This window comes from Chanodichthys erythropterus, chromosome 8, assembly GCF_024489055.1.
Source record: "Chanodichthys erythropterus isolate Z2021 chromosome 8, ASM2448905v1, whole genome shotgun sequence".
NCBI lineage: Eukaryota > Metazoa > Chordata > Actinopteri > Cypriniformes > Xenocyprididae > Chanodichthys > Chanodichthys erythropterus.
This window is the reverse complement of record NC_090228.1, coordinates 16,270,562-16,294,331: the sequence shown is the minus strand read 5'-3', so window position 1 is coordinate 16,294,331 and position 23,770 is coordinate 16,270,562. Positions and strand designations below refer to the sequence as shown.

General features: G+C 40.9%; 1 protein-coding gene across 1 annotated transcript in view; it reads left to right on the top strand.

Moving 5' to 3' along the window:
* The window catches only part of snd1 (staphylococcal nuclease and tudor domain containing 1), a 185,511-nt gene that overhangs the window by 127,411 nt on the left and 34,330 nt on the right, over window positions 1-23,770 (top strand). The window contains exon 17 of the mRNA XM_067392060.1: window positions 5,180-5,368. Coding sequence (XP_067248161.1) covers window positions 5,180-5,368 — 189 coding nt within the window. The remainder of the gene's footprint in view (window positions 1-5,179; window positions 5,369-23,770) is intronic.

Genomic DNA, 23,770 nt, shown 5'->3' with positions numbered 1-23,770 from the left:
AATTTTGAGTTTTGAGTTGAAATAGATGGCAGTTTTAATGGTGGTGAAAAGTTTGTTGCGTCAGTTGTCAGTTAAAAGTGCCAATCGGAAAAAGGTTCTATTGAGCTGGGTCGGGGGGTGTGTGTGTGTTTAAGTTTGTGATGGGCCGCCTGGCAAGTTTTCCATGCTCATAATGGGTCCCATGTTTGAGAGATTGTGTTCAGACAGCATGGCTGTGACTGATGTATGTGCCCTGAAGCTTAATCAATACATGCACACAGATACACGCATTCTCCTCCTCTCACCCCACGTGTTTGTCATGTGTGAGCTAAGCTACTGCACACCCGGGAAAGTTCACCTTCATCGACCATCACACACACACACAAATAAAACTGCATGTACTTCTCCTACCCACAAAACACAAGGATATGCACAAGCAAAGCCAGTAATTTCAGTGTGTGTGTGAGCCAATAAATGAAGTGTTATGAAACATTTAGTTGAGTGTGAGGAGCTTGTTTGTTTTACAGATGCCTTCCATGGACGGCATAAAACTCTTTTAACATTTTACAGTTTGTATTAATGTTTCACACACACTTTTCTGATGTAAACACTGGATTTCTCTCCTGATTTCAGCTTGAAGTGAACTTCATAGTCATGTCATAATGGACATCAGGACATTTTTCTGGTTGTATATTAATAACAGTCATAATTTATTATTATGATTGACTCATCATATCCCTACCAGCGCTTTTTAATTATTGTAATAACTATTATTATAGTTCAGACTTAAACTTCCCATTATAGTAAGTCTATCTGCCAACACTAGTGTCAGATGCCTTCTGGAGGGAGGCATTAAAGTACCTCCACGGCAGGACACTTTGTTCATAATAAGGTGATATTGTTTAATGAAAATAAAAGGAGGCATATACCGCTAACATATGCAAATTAATTTTACAAATTAGTGCTAAATCCTGTATGTCACCTGTTTTCAAAAGGACTTAACAGGCTATAGTAACACAGTTATGTCAGGATATCCTTCCTGTACTTCAACATGTTGGGCGTTGAGTTACAGAGCAAGAGAGACACCCTCTGTAATTGGTCCATGCCATAAAATAAGATTTAAAGTCTGTGAAGGGCTTTCCGGTGATTAAAAGCAAGGGTCTTGAGAGTGTGTATATTACTCCGCGAGTGTGTTTACTGTTTGGGGATTCTGTATATCATTTTGTAGGGATGCTCTCAGGCAAGGTTAACCAGGTTGAAGCTTTAAATGAATGCAGATTTATCTGTCTGTTGCTGTATTGTCATCCTTTTTTGTGGCCATCAGCTCTTAAATATAATATCATTGCTCACCGTGACCCATCTGAAGTGGGCAGGGCCCATGTTTCCTTTAAAAGCGAGCCCCACTGGAAATCAATCTCTCTCTGCTTTAATGTTTCTCCTCTGACCGGCATTTTTCACACTTGCAGAAGCCATTTGTGATCCAGCGGGAGCCATGTTGGCTCAAACGCTTCATCCACAGGGAGCCATAGTGGCTCTGGAAACCTCCACTGGGAACCATCTGGGCCAGCTATCTGAGACTCCGCCTGCCCTTACATGCTGGTGTGTTTTCCTGTTTCTGTGTGGGATGAGCGGCTATGTGGTGGTGAGATGTTCAATGCATCGATCAGTGTGGGCACCCAGAGAAACACGTGGCCCTGACTCACCCAGACATCCACCTACAGTCTGTCACACACCCAATTTCGCTCTAGGGTCTATTATTGAGTTTGTGTTAATGTTTTACTGAGGGGAGTAATTTTTAGCAAATAACTGCTATCATGCCCCTTCACTGTTTTATAATACATCAACATTTCTACTCATTACGTCTGTCGCCTGTGTAGGGCAGGCAGAGTCTTGTAGCTCAAGTTTGTTGGTGTGATTTTTGTCAAAAAGTGAACAAATTGCTTGTATAGAAGTTTAAAATGACATTTAAATGGCTGGTATAAGTGCTACTTATAAAACTGCCATATTCCTCATAACAAACTCATAGAGTTGTGATTGCTAAAGTGGGGTTTAGTGTCCCATGCCAATTATGAACGAAACGTCACACTAACCGTCCAATCTTTCTACACGACTGACTCCAGCGTTACTTCACAATCGTAAATTAGTACTGCAAACATGGTAATGCACCGCACTGGATGAAGGAAAGCTCGAGCCATCAATATAAGCATTTGAAAAACACCTGTGATATATCATACATGATCCCTGTGGAAAGCATTTCTGCAGCTCCCTAATCACACTGAAGCATTTTTCTGTTTATCAATGTTGTCTTTGGGTGTATGAGTCATGGTGTTGTGCCAGGAAAGAATACTGCAAAGATATTAATCTTTTGGTTTTGGGGCCATTCAGATTAAACTAATGTAATTGTATATTGCTTTATTAGAGCTTACATGAAACGTTTGGCGTTTTCTCGGAATTGCAGGCGAGTACGTTGAGTGTGACCTTGTATTTGGATAAGCAGGAGATTTTAAATCTATTTGCCAATATAAAGGCCATATGTTTTTCTCTACCTCAATCTCTCTCCCTCACAAACAACCTTAAGCCTCAGAGATCCAGTGTAGCAGAATTGCAACATTTGTATAAAGACTATTAAATATTACCTAATTTTAATTAAAATGGGTGGTAACACATAGTAGTAGCTGACAGTCTAAAATGCATCAACAGTTTTGGTGGGAAAAAAATGCGTATTAACTTCCACAGCTTGTTAAAGTCACACCGAAAGGCACCAGCTATGTGACAATACATAACACTTTTTGAACCAATTTATCTATTTTAATCTATTATTAGTAGTAAGTGTTTGACATCTGTCATGTTTAGTTATTGAAAAAATGCTTGCATGCACTGAAACTTTCAACTTGCATATTTTCTGAAAATAAAAACATTTCCTTTTTTTGGTAGTTTTTTTGTAATCAATGTAAAAAATATTTTAAATTAAATTTTAGTTTTTTTTTTATATTGAATGATATTGCAAATACTAAATTTAATAGCCTAATTATGTTCAAAGAAGGGCATTTTCTATTATTTTAATTATACCAACCACTAAAATAATTGATATAACTAAACAATGGGGAAAAGGAGAAAGCTGTTATTCAGTTGTCTATATGCTTTTATATAAAAAGATTTTATAATGATTTTCTAAAACACATTTAACAAAAAAATGAATAAATAAATAGCATCATGAATATCAATTCTTTGTTCTCCGAGGGTTTAACTTTGATAGGAAGTCTAATACAGCATCATGTGATGTGTTGAGTGACTAGGATGCATTAGAGCTGGTGGACAGATGAAACAGATGCACTAAAGAGAGTTGTAGACTATCCTGCAGCATGTGCTGCCAAATCACGTCTAACCCCCCCCCTTGTCTGACATTGAGGAAGACACTGTTCCCATCTAAAGACTTGATTATATAACGCAGGAGGTTAGCAGAGAGCCGCCCAGTCTATGATCTGTATCTGAGAAGCTGATCTTCTGTGCAAAACAGTATCTGAAATTTAAAGCCTTTATGGACAGAATGTGATTGAAATTTGATAATGGATGCATTTGACAGTAAGTATCCATTTAGCAGCCACCAAAAACCATGCTATCAACCTCACAGAAACATGATAAAACCACACAGAGAACCTCAGCAACTCCAGAGTAACACCCTGGTAGCCCCCACAATAAACTAGCATCATTTAATTAAAAAAAACCCAAACAAAAAAACTCTGGTTTAACATCAGATCATTACTAATGAAAACCTTTAATTTACTATACTGGTTCACTTTGATTAACTCTGCACTCTGTTCAAACAGCAATGTACATGGGGTGTGTAAAGCTGGCTGCCCTAGACCTAATACATTTAGCCCTCTGGCTAAGGCCAACCCAGATTACCGGAACATTCTAAGCGTGAACCCGGCTGGAGCCATTACTTTTTGCATGTACAGCATTAGTTTGCCACCAACCAGGGTCGGAGTGGGAGGCTAGTTGTTTGTCCCCATAATGTGAGGTTGGTTGTCATTCTTGTGTTTAATCAAAGTGCCGATTATGCCCTCATTAAAAAGCTTTTACTCTCCCTGCGTATGCAGCCTCTGCCTCCAAAGTAATTCCCAGCAGATTTCCCAAGGGGCTTCCTGGCTGAACAACCGCACTCTTAATCGTTTGACTCTTGGAGTGTCTTTTCACAACACCTGCCTTTTTCACACAAACCTATTTTAACAACACACACTTACACAATGTGGATGTTGCTTGTCTGATGGATCGCAAGAGTTGAGACATTATTTGGGGGCGTACATTTTCAGTGGTGCTTCTTAAGGCAGCCTGTAAATTTTAGTGTTGAAGTTTGGTGCATAAGTCATCCCTAAGCTTTTCATGAGTTTTGCTGAGAGTTATCAGATTGGGTCGGACGTTAAAACTGTGGAAAAAATCTAGGAATCAGTATCAGAGAGACATCGCAACCACCTAGCAACACTTAGAAACCACCCAAAATGCCATGAAAATGCATGGTAATGCATTAAACTTTCAGAATACTTCCTGACAGTCAAAGTGGCGAAAGTGTGGACTTGTAGGAAGACTGCGAGTGTTTAGGGTGCCATTTGGGACAGGGCCATACAGTGTGTAATTTTCTTGCTTACTGTCTTAGGTGTTAAGAAACAGAATTCATCCTTGCATATTTTCCTTTAGTAATTGGTTAGTATTTAAAATGACTATTTTTGCCCCCTTTCCTTTTTCGTCCTGTCTTTCTTTGAAATTCACTCTTTTTGTCCTTGCCTGCTGTCTTTGATCACTAGCCAATGAACGGCGTCCGTGCTCTGAGACAAATGTAATATATTAGTGGTGCGTGTTCCCTGGTGTCACCGCTTTAATTGAGAATGTCAGGCTAAAGTTAGCGCCAGGCTGAATCTCAACCTCACGTTTAATTGTGCGAGAAAGACGTGCCCAGCAGTGATGTCAGTGACAGGAAGTGTGTGCGTGAGTGTATGAGATGAGTGGGGGTATGCTGAAGGCCCCCTGAGTTGCCTGAAGAATGAGCCGTCTGGACGATCAATAGATAGCTCAGTCTCCTCCAGTGATCTGTCTATTTAAGACAAAGTCTCTTTCTCCGCTGCCACAGTAATGGAATCTCAGCTAATCCCAGATACAGTACATTAACTCACTCTTTTGCCTTGTCTTTTTCTCTTTCTCCTAGGTGGAAGTGGAGGTGGAGAGCATGGATAAAGCAGGGAACTTCATTGGCTGGCTTCATATCGAGGGCGTGAATCTCTCCGTGGCTCTGGTGGAGAATGCACTGTCTAAGGTCCACTTTACTGCAGAGAGAAGCTCCTACTACAAGAGTCTGGTATCTGTGGAGGAAACCGCCAGACAGAGGAAAGAGAAGGTGAGTTTGGTGGAATTCCAGCAACTCTCATGCAGACTCAGGCTCTGTTCCAAAACCACCTATGTAGCATTTTAAAGCATCATTGGTGCTCTTCTGGCACAACCTGTGCAAACACAGTAGGCAGCAGCGTTATGTTATCTTTTACGATACCTTCTTTTGGCCAATATAGAAGGCATCACCAGAACCCTTTTAAGGCAAACCAGTTCACACTACGGCCATTTTGGCAACACTCCAGTCGGCTATTTTATTCATAAGCAAAAGGCTTACAAGTACAGCTACTGTCTACTTAAAATTAGGAAGGTAAAAATGAAGATATTGTCATTGATGGCAACCCCAGAATGCATTGCAAAAAGCTCAGTTGTAGACAAGACTAAAGACATATTTATTTTCATAACTAAAAGGTATTGATAATGAGCATTTTACCCAATTTTACCGCATGCCCCCCCCCCCCAGCTTAAGAGTATCATGTTAGCTTAGCAACATGCTAACATCAGATCCAGATGTTAACATCAGAACACATCAGATGTTTCAGACCAGTCCTTTACTAGTTTCCATTTCATTTAGGATGCTGCTGTAGAGGGTTCTGCTGACAGTAGACAGTAGAAAGCAGGGCTACCCACAAGGTTTTTAGTTGGAGCTTTAGTCTTTACTCAGTCACAATCAGAAATTCATATGTATCATGGCTGCATCTGACAAGCAAAGAGATTCATTACTTATCATTCTAGATATCTTCCGGCTCCACTCCGGTTAATAAATATCATCTCTTTTCTGCCCAGCATGCCTTGAGCTCCTAGAGCTGAGGCCAGAGCCTGTCATCCAATGTATTTGTGAACAAAGAGAATACCCAAATTTGTTGTCAGGTTGCATAAGTTGAAGTAGAACAAATGGACACCAGACCTCCAAAAACAGTGGGAGCTTGACAAAAGGCACAGGAATGAGTATGTAGCTCAGAGGGTGCCACAGGGCTATATATTTGGCACTATCAGTTTTGTTCTCTTCTCCCCACTAAGATGTGATTGATGAAACTCTCTTCATCCCTGATCTCAATCTCTCTCTTCATTTTCATTATGGTTGAAACAGTCCACAGAAAGCAACAGCCCTGGTGGACAAACATAACTCCCACCAGCTGTTTCTTCTGTCCTCTATCCCTCATTTGGCGAGAGAGAGCGGCTCCGTGCTGATAGCAATATGATCTACGACACGATGCGGCGAAGAGCGTGTTTCTGTCTGTCTTGTCAAATCTATCTTTTTTTTTTTCTTTTCATTTCTCTCTTGCCTCTACAAAATATCGCACAAAGTCCCAAAACATATAGCCTCATCTTTCTTTCAAAGGCAGTGTTATCGGCTTCCAGCCCCCATGAAAATAGCGACCAATATGAAACATGCATCCATAGATCTTCCCTTCTGATTGAACACATGCCTGGCTTAAAAAGTCAATCTTGCTTGTTTACACTCCCTTGGATATACACACAGGCACTCGCATATGCACACTCACTTGCACACCTTTCTGCCACAGCGTCACCTTGCTGTAAACAAAGCATGGTATGTTTTGCACTGGCACCTTGAGGAAAGCACAGTTTGACCCTTATTTCCTGTGGTGTCGCTTTCCCAGTGGGTTGGATTGACTCACTGGCAGTGAATCAAAGACGACAAGTTTGGTTTGTTGTGCCCCAGTCTCCTGCTCCCTGGCCCTGTGGCTATCTGGAGGGGGCTGCCAGTACAAGGCCACCCTGATGTGAATGTGTTTGATGAGAGAACACAGTTGCCACCCATGAACTGGACAGCTGCATTGTTCTCAAAGACTGTAGATGCTATTTGTCGGATTTGTCCCAATCTATTCTTCAATTTCCCAGGCCCCACTGAATAATGGAGATAATTAACCCTTTAGGACCAGTATAAGACGAAAACGAAAGCTGAGGGCAGCGTTTCTTTTATCTTGATGACCTTCATTCTCCAGTCAGGTGTTGAAGTGTTTTCTTTTTTCTTGCATTGAAAAAAAGTGTTTATTTTACTTTTATTGCTCTTTTGTTGATGGATGGGGGAAATGATGTCTTAGGTGTCCAGTTCAGAAAGTGAAAGTAATGAAATTCACTGGGTGAGCTTTCATTAAAAAGTATTTTCCTTTTTTTTCTCATTTTCATCCATCTCTGTTTTTGCTTTATAATGAAAAAATAAAAAAGAGGAGCTCCAGTAGTGTAGAATAATTGCTCACTGGCTATTACGCTGAGATAAAGAAACAAGGGCCATGTTCACACTGTTAGTTTTTGGGACTGACAACCGCATTTACTTACAGGTGTGAGTCTTGAAATGTCTCGTTCACACAGCAACTTACAGTAGCTGGAACATTGGCCGTATGAACGTGCAACGGGAGTCAAGCTCGTATTCTCTTACTAGTAACCAACATAATTTTAAAGATGGCAACATCCATAAAACTGAAAAGTATTATCACTTTTGACATGCTAATTTAACCACGAGTTCATCCATCAAAACTTCATTAATAAACAGCAGCTTGTAAACATGCGCTAGCCAGAGTTTTTAAGTGTTGCACACGCCTGCAACGTCTCACGCATGACATGGGATTTGAATTTGGAAAAGAAACTCAAAACTGATGGAAGCCGCTCCAGTGGAGAACAGTGACTGGATCTAACACCTTAAGATGACACACAGCTCATATCTCTCAGTAAGCTACAGAAAGCGAAACCACACACAAAACCCTTTAGAAGAGCGGCTCTCTCGCACTGTATGACGTGACAGACAACTAGTTGTCCAAAACGGTATGTAACCATATTGAGGACTCAAATAAAGGACTGACAACCGTATTCTGCTGCTGTGTGAACGTGGCCAAGGAGTCCAGGTGATTTTAAAGGAACACTCCACTTTTATTGAAAATAGGCTAATTTTCCAACTCCCCTAGAGTTAAACAGTTGAGTTTATATTAAGCAGCGCCTGTGAGCCCCTGCTTGCACAGGGAACGTGCCTTGCAACCATGGAGACGTTTGTGAGAGACGCTGCGTAATATTGCGCCTGCTGCAGCCATGGAACGGCAGCAAAGTTCCTTGATTATTATGTTGGAATGAGAGTATAGTTCCTAGCCATATCAGCCTAGAAAATCACAACTTTTCATTTTCCGCCGGTCTTAGTACACAATGTAACTACAGAAGAGTCTTAAATAGGAGTTTTAAGAGTTTTAAATAGGAAAAATATCAAAACTCTTTGGTCATTTTTAAGCGCAATGCTAACGGTGTAATCAGATTCAATGAACTATGCTAAGCTATGCTAAAAGTGGTACCGCCAGAACCGGAGATAGGCTGAATGGATTCGAAAACGGTAAAACTCAACTGTTTAACTCTAGGGGAGTTGGAAAATGAGCCTATTTTCAAAAAAAGTGGAGTGTTCCTTTAATGAAAAGGACCATTGCAAGCCTGTTGTGCTTTAGGTTAAACTTTAAGAACTTCAAGAATTTTCTTACTATGAACATATTTTATTAACAGTCAAGAGGTTCATCAAATGCAGTACATCTATTTTGGATGCAGGACAATTTGACTGCTGCATTGAGTTGTTCTAAAGTTGTTGGACTTCAAGATCAAATGGTTATATCTACGTGGGCCATTTGAGGCCAGAATACACTGCAGACTAGACTTTATAATCAAAAGTCTCACCACACAAGACTTCGACATTTGGATCTCCTCACACTAGTGTTTCATTGTTGATGAACAGAGACGTCTAAGTAAACGTTCACGAAAACCAAAGAGTCTTACATTGTATTGGTTTACTCGCATGCAGAAACCGTTCCCATGATCCCCCTCTGCTTTCATTGCACTTTTTTCTTTTTAATACGCTTCCCTGTAGATTGAGGGAATCCATTTAGAAGTTCCTCATAACATCATATACAGTCAGCGCCAACACTGCTCTGAAATGTAAACAGTTGCTGCATGGAGTTTTTCGAACACTTCTGGTTGCTGGGCAACAGAGTTATGGCTGCTGATTAGTGAGCGGTTTATGACCCCAGTGTTCACCGCGCCTACCTGCATTCTCGCATCTCACAACACAGGCTATTAAAAGAGCTTTCTTGTAATTACAACACACTAATTATGAGGCGGCAAATCTGAAGAGACGTCCACTTTTGAGAAACGGGGCATTCTGTCATCTCAAATCTGAGTTTGGTCTACTTCAGCCAGGCTCTGGCTGGCCACTCCATGATTCTCTAAAACTGGGACAAACCCACCACCTCATCATCATCATGTCTCCCATCATCATCCTCATCATTGTTCAAAACATCACTAAGCTTGTCCGCCGCTCCCACGGTCACTCGTTTGTCTCCTTGTTCCTGCCTTTTCTGGTATTAGGGCATAATTCCGTCACCGGGGGGTTGATTTCAGCTCTAATAGCCTCCCCAGGCTCTTGTGTGCTTTACAACACTCGTGACAGGGTTCCACAGGGGTTGAGAAGGGCAGCCGTCTGCTTGTGACATTTAAGCTCGATAAATTTGTACTGTGGGTGAATGCAGCTCACCTCCACGTGTCGTCCATGTGTGTCTGGACCGATAAGGTCTTAGAAAAAAAGATGGGAACAAAGTCCCATTATATTAAGAGACCTCCAAAACAACCAGGTTCTGGGATAACATCAGCTGTAATATTATGGCATATTTGCGCTTATCACATATTTATTTAGTCAGAATACACCAACTTCTAAATGACTCTCACAGGAGAAAACTGCTTTTTGAATCCAGCAGTGGTTAAAGGAATAGTTCACCCAAAAATGAAAATGATCCCATGATTTACTCACACTCAAGCCATCCTAGGTGTATATAACTTTCTTCTTTCAGCCGAACACAATCGGTTATATTTGAAAATATCCTGGTTCTTCCCAGATTTGTGAAGGCATTGACTAGGGCCCGAGTTTTTGAAGCTTCAAAAAGCGCATTCATCCATCATAAATGTAATCCATACGACTCTGAAGTGAAGCGATGGGTTTTTGTAAGAAAGATGTCCATATTTAAAACTTTATAAACTATAGTCTCTGACTTCTGGCAACGGCCGTACGCACTTTCACGAGAGAGCAGAGCTCTGGCAGAAGGATGACCTCTGACCTCGACATGTGACGTAGGCGTAGCATAAGCTTAGGTGAGAAATGGGGAACGTGGAAGTGCAAAAGATAGAGCAAATCAAAACGCCGGTCACAAATTAGAAGTCTAAAATGAGTATGTAAGAGAAATGTCAGAGGATTGTGATGTGAGAGAAGAGGAGCTATGTCCTACGTTGGGATTTCTTTAACTGGGCCATGCTAACCGGCCAAATGTGTACCCCTTTTATGTCTGCAGTTGTTTCTGAAAGAGTGTATCTGTTGATATTTGATTTAATTTGGCTGGATCCCTGCTGTTGTGAAGGAATGTTCTTCAAGGGCCTCATCAGTACGCCTTGTTTCGGGGAATGTATTTGAGTACCAGTTTGTTAGCGAGAGGTAGAACCGCTGTGCAATTTGTTGCAACACTTGAGTGCTACAGACAATCAAAATATACAAATGAAACCCAAAAGGTGCCCAGAAACCTTTTTTTTTTGGGAATGTACTTCTCAGAGCTTGTGAGAAACACTTTGTGCTTTAGTGCCAGCTTCTGTGAGTTAGCATTTTTTACCTCCTGGCTAATCTGGAGTGAGCCAAGGATGAATGAAGGCAGTGGGAGGCTCAGGTCAGTCTAATGGAACCCGAGTTTTCAGACTTGCATTACTACATTAATATTTAACATGGAGATGAAAGCGCAGAGCTTGCTATCATTCTGTAAGAGTTATATTTTGTTCATGTTGAACAATGCATTTTAATTAAAGGCCTTCTTTTAATTTCCTCTGATGGAAGTGATTTCATTCTGGAACTGACTTGCCTGAACACACGAATATATCACAATTTCTCTGTTAACAACAAAGTGGCCTAAATAAAGTTTTAACACTTTTTATATCATGTTCTCTCTTTTTTCAGCTCCAGTGAAGCAGTGGCTGTTGCCATGGCAATATTATAAAACACGACAAGATAATTACATACATGCTACAGATGAGGTTATCGGAGTTCTTGAGAAAGTAAATGCTATTCTGGAGTTTTCAGGTGTTGCAGTTTTGAGTCTGATTTCTCAGTTTCCTCAGCCATTTGTGTATACATTCATAGGATTTATTCCTTTTGAAATAACATTCACTGATTCATTCACAGTAAGACCAGAAACATATATTAATAAAGTAAATGGTGTCTTGACTTTTAGACAAGTTTTATAGAGTAGCATATCTCCTGGTCTTTCTCTCCCTCTTTTGTCATGCCTGTTCTTTGAGTTGCTCTAAATTGCATTAAGTGCCCTGTAGAAATGGCACTAAAAGGAAAGTGTGTGATTATATATGCATTTCCATTCTGTTCCTCACTCCTCTCACCACTGTCATCGTTGCCTTCTAATTTAACAAATGGAGGGCAGGCTGTGTCAGACAGGAACAACCAGAGCACTGTGGTGAATCACAGTAAGAGTTATCCAATTAGACACAGCAACTCTCCCCGGAGGCTTGCGCTAAGGCCTGCTCCGCCACAACAGGGACTTGGCCGGCTAAAGAGAGACAACAAACATGGCAGGACTGATGTCTCTGATGTAAAACATTGGCTGTAAACACATCAGCATGCGTACACAGACTCCTAGACCAATCAAATTTGAGAATGTTCATCTGAAGTATTCATGCGAGTTTCACTCTGGACATTAATTAGTTATGTAACAGTGCAATATTTTTTTTTTTTGAGTATTATCACTCCAGCTCAAGCTTCAGACTGGAGATATAGTCGTATTTGCATATTGCATTCTTTGTTTCTGTTATGTACTAAATCATTAAACTACTGCAATATGTATTAAACATTTATGTTAACGTTGTTTTAATAGTATTCGTTTTATATGTATAATTTATTATATGTAATAATGTTTTTATAGTAAAGTAAAGGGTTCGTTTTTGTTTTTCTTTTCAAAACAGAAGTATTTTGTTAGCAATATGTTTACAGGTGCAGTTTATCAAAAGTATTGTATCTCATTTGTTAATCTCACAGGTAATTCCCTGGCGTTAGCGTTATCATATCATAATTGAATGTACATCTTAAGAATTCATCGCATTAAGTCTTGCTACTCTTTTTCATCGAGGTTTCCTCCATGGCAAAGTTTACTCAAGTGCTCTCCATGCCAAATCAGAACAAAACGCCTTGCAGCATGAATCTTGAACAAACAAGAAAAAGCTCTTTGCGCTCTCATGGCGTCTCTGTGGTTCCTATTCCTCATCTTGAATTCATGAGCAATTGCAGTTTTCCTTGCTACATAGGAATGAGAGAGCCTCCCCTGGCAGAAGCAGTGATTATGAGCAGCGCGAAGAGTTCGTTCAGGTCACCCCTACGTTACAGATGAGCGTAATCCATCCGCAAACCCCTATCAGTACTCGCTCTTTCCAAACCTCCCCCGTGCTTAACATGGATGTTTTTGCATGGAGTATTTTCTCATTTTAAACCCACGCACAGAAGTTTTGTTGTGCTAAAAAGTTTGGCAGATCTGTGGACTGTGTTCCTGCAAATGTGCTAATAAAGATCTTTGCAACGGTTTCCATTGCAAAACAAAAGTTTAATTGAGTATTTACGCACCCAAGTGTTCTTTGCTGGCAGGAAAGCAAATTGGGTCTCTCTGTGTCAACAAACCCTACAAAAAAGTAATTAATTCTCCTCGCACTTTTAGTAAGGAAGCTAATTAATGTTCTGGTGACACTTAGCAATGGCTTCATATATTAGCAATAACACTATCCTTGCCAGGCCATATGTCTTTGTTTTTGCTCAAATATTTGTTAAATACTGATTATGATATAGTTGAGTGCTTTATTTTTTTAATTTATTATCAGTACTCTCATTGTCTGACCTGTGTGTGTGATAGAGACAAACAACATGGTCCCAACTAGCCCCTGCACCACTATTAGCCTGAACATGAAATGTAATAAATAATGGACTATTCTGGTTGGTTTTTTAGAGTACATGGGATACTTAATGCAATCATGTTGTGAACAACAATATTTGTTTATATAGTATAGCATGTATAGACAAACACCAACATAGTCTACAATATGGTTCAGTTTGATAACATTAGTTCATGCATTAGCTGTCATGGACTACTTGTAACATTATTTTTGACATTTCAAGTTGTATAAATTAACGTTAATGTATCAGAAGTTAAAATTAAGTTATAAACTATAGTGTATTTGTTAACATTACTAAACAGAATTACATTACAGAATTTTTTTAATTACTCACCCTCATCGTCTTAAGGGTCGTTCCACACCCATAAGACCTTCGTTCATCTTCGTAACACAAATTAAGATATTTTCGATAAAATCAAATGGCTCAGTGAGGCCTCTATTGACAGCAAGACAATTAACACTTTCAATGTCCAGAAAGGTACTAAAGACATTTTTAAAGCAGTCCATGTGACTACAGTGGTTCAACCTTAATGTTATGAAGCGACGAGAATATTGTTTGTGTGCCAAAAAAACAAAAAAGTAATGTCTTTATTGATCAATTTCTAGTGATGGACAATTTCAAAACACTGCCTCATGAAGCTTTATGAATTTTTTTTTTTGGTTTGTTTCGAATCAGTGGTTCAGAGCCTGTATCAAACTGTATCAAAGTCACGTGATTTCAGTAAACGAGGCTTCGTTACTACATAAGTGTCTTACGGGTGTGGAACGACATGAGGAAGAGTAATTAATGTCAGAATTTTCATTTTTGGGTGAACTAGCCCTTTTAAAAAAAGTTCACTGTTTGTTTATAACTAATGAATTGACTATTGTTGATTAGTAGTACATTAACTAATGCCAGAACTTTGCTAATCATAATTGCAATTTATTGGCCAGAGGTGATCCTGTCACTCTAACAATGAAAAGCAACTTTGCCTGCACTGAAAAATCTGTAATTCCCAAAATATGGCTTTGATCCTGTTCATCGTGTACCTGTCGTGCCACTAGAAAAAAAAAAGTGCTGTATTCTATGGGGAAATGTGTCCTTTGAAAAGCAGTGCCTCCTGGGAAATTCGTCTGTTTTGATGTATGTTCACCAATACTGGTTTTGATTTGTGTGTGTGTGTTGACATCAGGTGCTCTACTCTTGCTTATCTCAGTAGAGGGCAAGAAAAAGATCATCTCTATTGTCACACAAAGGGGAAAAGCTGAGAAGGGTTATTCCATACATCTCATGGATTATGTAAGACGCGTATTTCATGCGCACACTTCACATACACACCACTACATAAGCAATTCTTTACAGCCCCGAAGGCAAGCCAGGGCTCTTATAACCTACACACACGCTTTTTTTCACAAATCTTTGGCTGCAGTTTGTCACATTTATTCATAACTTGCTTTAGCAGACATTTATTTTTATAATGTGGTGGTAACTTTTCATTCACTTATATTGTTTTAATAGTGAGATAATGAAATTTTATATCCTGTAACCCTAAATTTTAACTTTTAGCATTTTAAGTATTTTTATTTAGAAAATAAAACATTTGGTCCCCATTTTGTATGTAAAACTTACACACATTTACTCACATACTTCCTTTTGCACTGACACAGATTCAGGCATGCAAGCGTGAGGACCTTTGAACACTTAATGTCAATCCCAGCTTGAAGGAGAGCTGGCTAGCGCATACATGGGCAGACAGGAAGTAGTGACAGATCGGCTGTGTAAATACTCAATCTGCAGAGACACGGAAATCCATCCGCATTGAGACAGGATTGTCAGGCATCTGCATGCATGCAGGAAGACATCTAGCTCACGCTGCACTTCTCATGCACATAGGCTCACATATATACAAGCTTGTGCAAACATGAGATGTCACCCTGACTGTGTCCTTGGCCATTCCACAGCCTCCCTCCTCTTGTTTATAGAATATCCCTCTAGGCACTTGACGGACACTCTTTCGGGCAGGTTTGTGGTTCACCCATGCAGAAAGAAAGCCATAACACTTCCACAAGTCCTATTCTCATGGGGAAGCACGGTGTGTGCATGTGAGTTTGTCTGCTCAGACTGTAATTAGATATGACATTGTGAATTGCATTACTGCAGATGAACACATGCTTGGATACGCAGTCAGAGTGAAGAACACAAATGATTGTGTTTGCAACCGCTGCATGTATGGCTCTTGCTTTGCTTTTCTTTTTCTTTTTTTTTTTTTCTTTTTTTTTAGAATTTCTAAGGTTGAAGGACAGTTGTCCTGTAGTTACACAGAGACTTTGTCCTTCCAAGAGACAATGCAGATCAAGAACAGCCATTTTTCTGCCCAAGTTGATGGCAGTAGTGTTTACTGTGCTTGGTCCTCCTATGTCACAAGTCCTTGAAGTGAAGAGGTCTGCTTACAGTTGGCAAATCTCTGGATCCAAAACACTGGAAATCATGACAGGGCCTGATTTCTTTGATTTAAAGGTGATGTTAAATCATAATGGACTATAATTAGCTAATAAATGTTGGTCTTATTGTGTGTGAGTCATTAATTATTTACAATTTTTGTTATATATGTAGCAAAGAGTTTAAAAAAATTACTAAAATAATTGCCATATTCAACGTTGGACACAAAAGATGGATGGATGGATGGGTGGGTGGATGGATGGTTGAGGTGAGTGAGGTGGATGGATGGATGGATGGATGGATGGTTGAATGGTTGAGGTGAGTGAGGTGGATGGATGGATGGATGGATGGATGGATGGATGGTTGGTTGAAGTGAGTGAGGTGGATGGATGGATGGTTGGTTGAAGTGAGTGAGGTGGATGGATGGTTGAGGTGAGTGAGATGGATGGATGGATGGATGGATGGATGGATGGATGGATGGATGGATGGATGGATGGATGGATGGATGGATGGATGGTTGAGGTGAGTGGGATGGATGGATGGATGGATGGTTGAGGTGAGTGGGATGGATGGATGGATGGATGGTTGAGGTGAGTGGGATGGATGGATGGATGGATGGATGGTTGAGGTGAGTGGGATGGATGGATGGATGGATGGATGGTTGAGGTGAGTGGGATGGATGGATGGATGGATGGTTGAGGTGAGTGGGATGGATGGATGGATGGATGGATGGATGGATGGTTGAGGTGAGTGGGATGGATGGATGGATGGATGGATGGATGGTTGAGGTGAGTGGGATGGATGGATGGATGGATGGATGGATGGATGGATGGATGGATGATTGGTTGAGGTGAGTGGGATGGATGGATGGATGGATGGATGGATGGATGGATGGATGGATGGATGGATGGATGGATGGATGGATGGATGGATGGATGGATGATTGGTTGAGGTGAGTGGGATGGATGGATGGATGGATGGATGGATGGATGGATGGATGAGTGAGGGATTGATGGATGGATGAATGAGTGAGGGATTGATGGATGGATGAATGAGTGAGGGATTGATGGATGGATGAATGAGTGAGGGATTGATGGATGGATGGATGGATGAGTGAGGGATTGATGGATGGATGAATGAGTGAGGGATTGATGGATGGATGAATGAGTGAGGGATTGATGGATGGATGGATGAGTGAGGGATGGATGGTTGGAGGTGAGTGAGGGATGGATGGATGGATGGATGGATGGATGGATGGATGGATGAGTGAGGGATTGATGGATGGATGTATGAGTGAGGGATTGATGGATGGATGAATGAGTGAGGGATTGATGGATGGATGAATGAGTGAGGGATTGATGGATGGATGGATGGATGAGTGAGGGATGGATGGATGGATGGATGGCGAGGGATTGGATGGATGGATGGATGAGTGAGGGATTGATGGATGGATGGATGAGTGAGGGATTGATGGATGGATGAATGAGTGAGGGATTGATGGATGGATGGATGAGTGAGGGATTGATGGATGGATGGATGAGTGAGGGATTGGATGGATGGATGGATGAGTGAGGGATTGATGGATGGATGAATGGTTGGTTGAGGTGAGTGAGGTGGATGGATGGATGGATGGATGGATGGATGGATGGATGGATGATGGATGGATGGTTGAGGAGAGTGGGATGGATGGATGGATGGTTGAGGAGAGTGGGATGGATGGATGGATGGTTGAGGAGAGTGGGATTGATGGATGGTTGAGGTGAGCAAGTGAGTGGAGGTATAAATGGATGCCTGCATGGATAGGTGGCGGCTGTAAATAGAAAGAAAACGGCGCTCTTTATTCCATCTGTTTTTTTTTTTTGTTTTTTTTTTCTCCCAGAAGGTTCTAAATATATTTTGTAAAAAATAAAAGGCTCCTTTTTATTTGCACTCCTAGTGACTCTGAACAGCTACAGTATATTCTAATATTGTAATAAATCGGGTCCCTCTGTCTCTGCTGCCTGGGGATATGACAGTAAAGGAATACATAAACTGTCTACTTGTCCTTTAAATTCAGCAGTGTTTAGATCTAAAAGTCACTTGCTCTGAGATCCACACACTCTGTGTGCGCTCCTTCCAAGTGGATTTAAACACATACACACACACGCACACATGGCATTTCTCTCTAGCCTGCTGACATTTGCTCCTTTTTGGGAGTACAAACTCTCCACCGCCAAAACGTTTAGTACCCTCAACTTGGCTGTCGCTTCAGGTGTCCTCCCTAATCGCCTGACAGTAATTAAAAAGAGTGGACCTTCCCTTGCGCAACCCACTAACATTTGCAGAGAGCAGACGTTCCTGACTGTGTGTTTGATGCTTTTTGGCGGTTGGACGTCCCTTCATTCCTGGTTAATAGATACTAAATATTTGTTTCTTGCTGACAGAGATTGCTACCATGCTTTTTGTTTAAGAATAGTCTTGTCATTCCAACCCTTCTCACGGCTGGTCCATTACCAGACTCCAGCGGTGTTACTGCTGTTTTTTTCTTACTGAGAAATCTTTTGTCATAACTTCCCTGAATCAGTTTAGGCTCTACAATGGCTTTCTTCTTAACCGAGATGAATTTTCAGAGGCTCTTTGTCTTATTTGTTTCAAGTGCATTGAGTTTCTCATAATGTCGTCGTCCAGAAATGTGTCTGAAGCCTCCTGGGCCTAAAACCCATCATTATACGACAAGATAAGACCACCTCAGAGAACCCAGGCTTTCAGCGGCTTTCAGCGAACAGCATTCTCTCACACTTTCCACATGCGTTTCTGTCTTTCTCAGGTCATTGTGGCTCTTTCTCTGTCTGCCATGCACACACATACCCCTGAGAGAGCACAGTAGACAGGTTTAAGCCGGCAGTTCTAGGGCTTGGGGATTCAGCTAACGGCTCATCAATTTTCTTTATTACCTGCTCTGGAAAAAAAACGAAGTCCTCAGTGTGGGGAGAGGCTATTCTTAGATCTGCTGCCAATTCCCTTCCTAAATGCATCCACTCACTCTCCCTCCTGTTTTTACGCTCTCCCTTTTCTCCCTGCAAGCTGATCTTCTATTCATTCAGAATTCTTATTTGCAAACATCTTGAGTGGACTGCGTTGACAAAGATTTGGCTTTTTCTACTCTAGAGGCTTCAATTGCCATCATCTCAATATGCATTTGGTAATGGGTTTGTAATGGGTGAATTTTTACACAAATGTCCTGGGTTCAATATAAGTTAAGTGCTGTCAACTGCATCTGTGACATGCTGTCGATTCAACATGGAAAATAATTTTGACTCATTAAATGAGCACAAATTACGTTTGTGATAATGCACTTACAGCCAGGATTTCTGAAGCAAGCCATTGCTCCAGCATAAAGTTAAAATATATATAGTTTTGAACATTCAGCCACAAGTTAGCGTTCAAGTGGCGTTACTTGGATATTTCAGAATTCCCTCATAATTAGTCCCAATTAAACAGTAAATAAAATATATTAACAACACATATTGGGGTGAATCAAAATCATTTAACAGCTTGTCACAGATACTGTCCATAGAGCTTAGCTTAAATCTGGAAGATTATTTTAATAAAATTTTTAATAATTTTTTTTTTTCTTTTTCTGATCGTTTTGGATGCATTTGGATGCAATTCCCTCAAGGCTTCAGTGTTATATTTGTCATTGAATGCGGGCAAGTGTTGCGGTTGTGTTTGTTCGCACGGGTGCTTTCATGCGTGTGTGTTTCTGTTCGTTCTTTGACACCCGATCGCCTGAAGACTTGTAGCGGGCCGTTACGTTAAGACCCCTCAGCATCAATCACACACAGCTCTCCTTCATTGTCCCAGGCCATCAGTCTCTCATGACGACCCCTCCTGACCCCCGTGGACCCATGGGTTTAACATCCAGACATAAATCTGACCGTGTCGGACTGTGCACAGAGCCATTTTGGGTTGCGGTTACAGAACGCCACGGGCTCGTTGACAGAAAGAGCCATTTCTTCAACAGAAAAGCAAGTGGGCTCTTTTTCATGTGCTGTCAGTGTGTGTTGGGCCAGAGAGTGAGAGGAAGTGGCTCAGAGCCTGTCGGCTTCTGCGATTCTATTAAACACGGCAGCACATGGCCAGGACTGCATTGCACGCTCGCACCAGAAACTCAATCAGGAATTGATCGGATTGAATCTGAATCAAATTAGTGTGTCAGATTCACCCGACAACTTCCTGTTTTCACTAAATCAGAGTCAGAGTGAAGGGTGTTTACGATTTGAATGTCTTAAAGGGAGAGTTCACCCATAATTGAAAATGCTGTCATGATTCATTCAAAATGTTTAATGATGCATTTGTGTGACATAGTTTAAAACAGGTTAATGCAGTAGTAATGCCAGATTCACAAATCTTTGTCAGTTTTTTTTACTGAATCAGTTGGTCAAAGAACTAGAACGGATCCTAAAGGGTTAGTTCACCCAAAAATTCTGTCATTAATTTCTTACCCTCATGTCGTTCCACACCTGTAAGACCTTCATTCATCTTCGGAACACAAATTAAGATATTTTTCATAAAATTCGATGGCTCAGTGAGGCCTCTATTGCCAGCTAAACAAATAACACTTTCAATGCCCAGAAAGCTACTAAAGGCTCATTTAAAATAGTTCATGTGACTACAGTGGTTCAGCCTTAATGTTATGAAGCGACGAGAATAGTTTTTGTGTGCCAAAAAAACAGTAAGAACTTTATTAAACAATATCTAGTGACGGGTGATTTCAGAACACTGCTTCATGAAGCTTCAAAGCTTTACGAATCTTTTGTTTTGAATCATTGGTGCGGAGCGTGTATCAAACTGCCAAAGTCACGCCCCCCAGTGGTGAACCATTGAAATTTCAAAACACTTATGACATAACAAAGCCTCGTTTACTGAAATCACATGACTTTGGCAGTTTGATATGCGCTCCAGATAATTTTATTTTTGCCAGGTATGTGATGTTCACATATATCTTTGAACAGGATTTATTTCACGGTATAAATGTGTACTCAAAATGTGTCTTTGACTCTCAACTATATTTTAAATAAACTTCAAACAAAAAATGCTATGTCTTTTGTCATTGCATTCTTTCTTAGTTGACTCATTCCTGACCTAATGGCTCATTATGCAGCTCATTAGGGGCAGGGTCTTAATCTCCTCAGGTGTGAATCACAGCATTATTCATGAAGATTCATGCCTCTTCTCATACGGGCTCCCTAAACAAAAAGTGTCTTAGAAATTTAAAATCAATACATTGTTTTTTGTGTTTGAGTAGGCAGGAAAATTTCCACATACAAATTCCCAAAAGTCTTGTGAAAAAACATTTAGTATGCATTCCAGTGACTTCTTTTTTTTTTTTTTCTTCAAAAAACACACATATACGTAATACTCTCAAAAATACAAACATGTACATACTTGCTGCTCACATATTGTAGCCTAGTTTGTGCTGAATACAGCGTAATGAGATTTTTGTCATTAATATGTTTATAAACAACTGGAAAAAGCACAAATGTCAGGGCGTGTCAAAACTAGTCCAGGCCCCTAGATCAGCCTCAGACTCCAGAGGGTTAATAGTGCTTTTTATGGTTTGTAAGCTCCAGTCCTCATTTATTGTAATTGCTTGGAAAAGAGAAACCAGCACATTCTTCAAAATACCGCCATATTACATGCAGGTGAATAAATGATGTCGATTTTAATTTTCGGATGAACTATTTCTTTAAAGTGCACTTTTCCTTTTGAATTCAGAGTTCTAGAGTGATTTCTTTCGCTCTACTCAAACAGACAGGCATTTTGTCTACCCTCAAGGAGTTGCACTGTTATGTAAACACGTACTCAGGCTTCACTTCCTCTTTTCATCTTTCTCTCATGCGCTTCTCTTTCTCTCTCCCAGCATGCAACTCCCTTTTCTCAGTATTTCCCCTCTCTCTCTGTCTCTCATCTGTGCCGTGGGCTTACAGCCAGCCATGTTGTGTGTGTGTGTGTGTGTGTGTGTGTGTGTGTGTGTGTGTGTGTGTGTGTGTGTGTGTGTGTGTGTGTGTGTGTGGGATGTGACTGGTTTTAGTGGGCTACCAGGCCTCCTTCGGGACATAAGTGTCCCCCTATAGAACGTCTGTCGATGTCAGTCCAATTTTTCTCTCTTTGTCATCTTACCTCCTTTTTACTACCCGGCTTCTCAGTATCTCGGTTGTGTAAAGACAGCTAAACGCCCATGTTTGTCAGATGCAAGCGAGTCGATGAGCAAAGCTGCGAGAGGTGGAATATTCGATCTGAGAAAATGAAGAGGCTGCTTTTCGAGAGATAAACTGTAGCCATGACAACCGGGCATCAAGACATGCTGGGTTAAATAAAGTTGATTATTTTGCTTTTAATTTGTGCACATTTATGTGTGCTGACTCCTTTTGTAGAAAGAAACATTAAAAAAAAGAGAAAAAATAAACCTCTTTAGGTCAGGGTTGTGTAAACACGGTTTATTTGATAAATGGATTTGTGTGAAGACTTCACTTGAATTCCGTGTCTTTCCCAGAAGCCCTCTGTCATGACGGAGTCTGATTAAAACATATGTCGCATGTGGTTATTTCATGTGGTGAAGTGTGGGCAGACAGCAGGTAGGCAGGCTAGCTGGAAATAAGCCGCTTTAAATAGCTCCGCTTCTAGTCTTTACTGCAAATGAATACTGATTTGAAAGGCTTTTATTTTTTATTTTTCTCAGCTTTGTACATACATCAGGAGGTTTGTTCAGATTGGAATATCAGAACTCCTCCAATGCATTCAATACTTTGAATACATTTTCCTTGAACTGCAACAGCAATATTAGGTCTAGGAATAGGCAGAATAGTCAACCTGTAGTTCAACAGCCAATTTAGCCTTAACATACTTGCTGGTGCTTTGAAGTTGGCAGGAAATAGAAATTCACTTTATCTCTTCACTAAATGCATGTTTTTGCTCCATCCATCAAGCTCGCATTCAAATCCGCCTCCATCCAGTTAACGACCGATGGATCGAAACATGTCCCGTCCTATATTGTCTTTTTTGTCACTCAACCTTGTTTGCAGTTTCTTTTATATGCATCATTTTGTTTTCTACATTGTCATCTTTTGCGAACTTCCTCTAATTGCTGTGTGTAAAGTCAGCATTGGAGCAGAAAGTCTGTGTTGTTGTGTAAGGCCCCATATGCTGCCGTGTTTCCCTGGGGGCATCATCTGTGCGGGTGGGGAGTCGCGACGTGTGCCAGGCCCCTCAAAACCAGGCTGGGTTTTTGCGCAAACAGGCTCCGTTGCCATAGTTAACCCCCGCAGAAATGGTACTAAACTGCTTAGCATTTCAACACCAACGCCACTGCGACGGGGGCCCAGAGTGTCTGCTGATTTCTTAGCTTTACAGTGCAGAAATTTCAGGCTGGTGGGAGTTTGTAACGGCTGACAGGAGGGTAGTGACATTAGCGGTGTAAGCCGCGGTATAAGCCGCGCGGCCGCCACTGCATCCGAACAGCTGCTGTCGGTGATATGAGGCTGAAGAGAAGCTCCCCGCATGCTGACATCTCGCAGCTGTTGATTCCCAAAGTGCCATGCCACCTGGGCACTTTTAATGCATAAATTTATCCGCTAAGTAACCACATCCAAGACTCCACGTCCACCTCTGCTCCAAACACCCCTCCCCCTTTGAGTTCACCCGACGTCACCCCGTCTTAAGTTGGTTGGGTCGGAAAACGCTGGATTTATCCAGCTTACAGTGTTCTGCGTGTTTTCAGATGAGTGTATGACTGCTTGTGTGATTATGCTAAGTGACTTTATAGCGCTAGCTCAGTGTTTGCAGGTTAAGTGGATGCTGACAGTGTAGGTCGCTTAGTTGATGTGTTTGTCAGCATCCCTGAGTAGATTGATGTGGACTTTGGGACGTGTGATGGATGGTCGGTCTGCCCTCTGTCACCGGATAGACTTGTTTGAACCAATGAAACAAAGGTTGACAGTGAAATCCCAGAATGTTGTTTTTTTTTTCTTTTTTTTTTCCTGC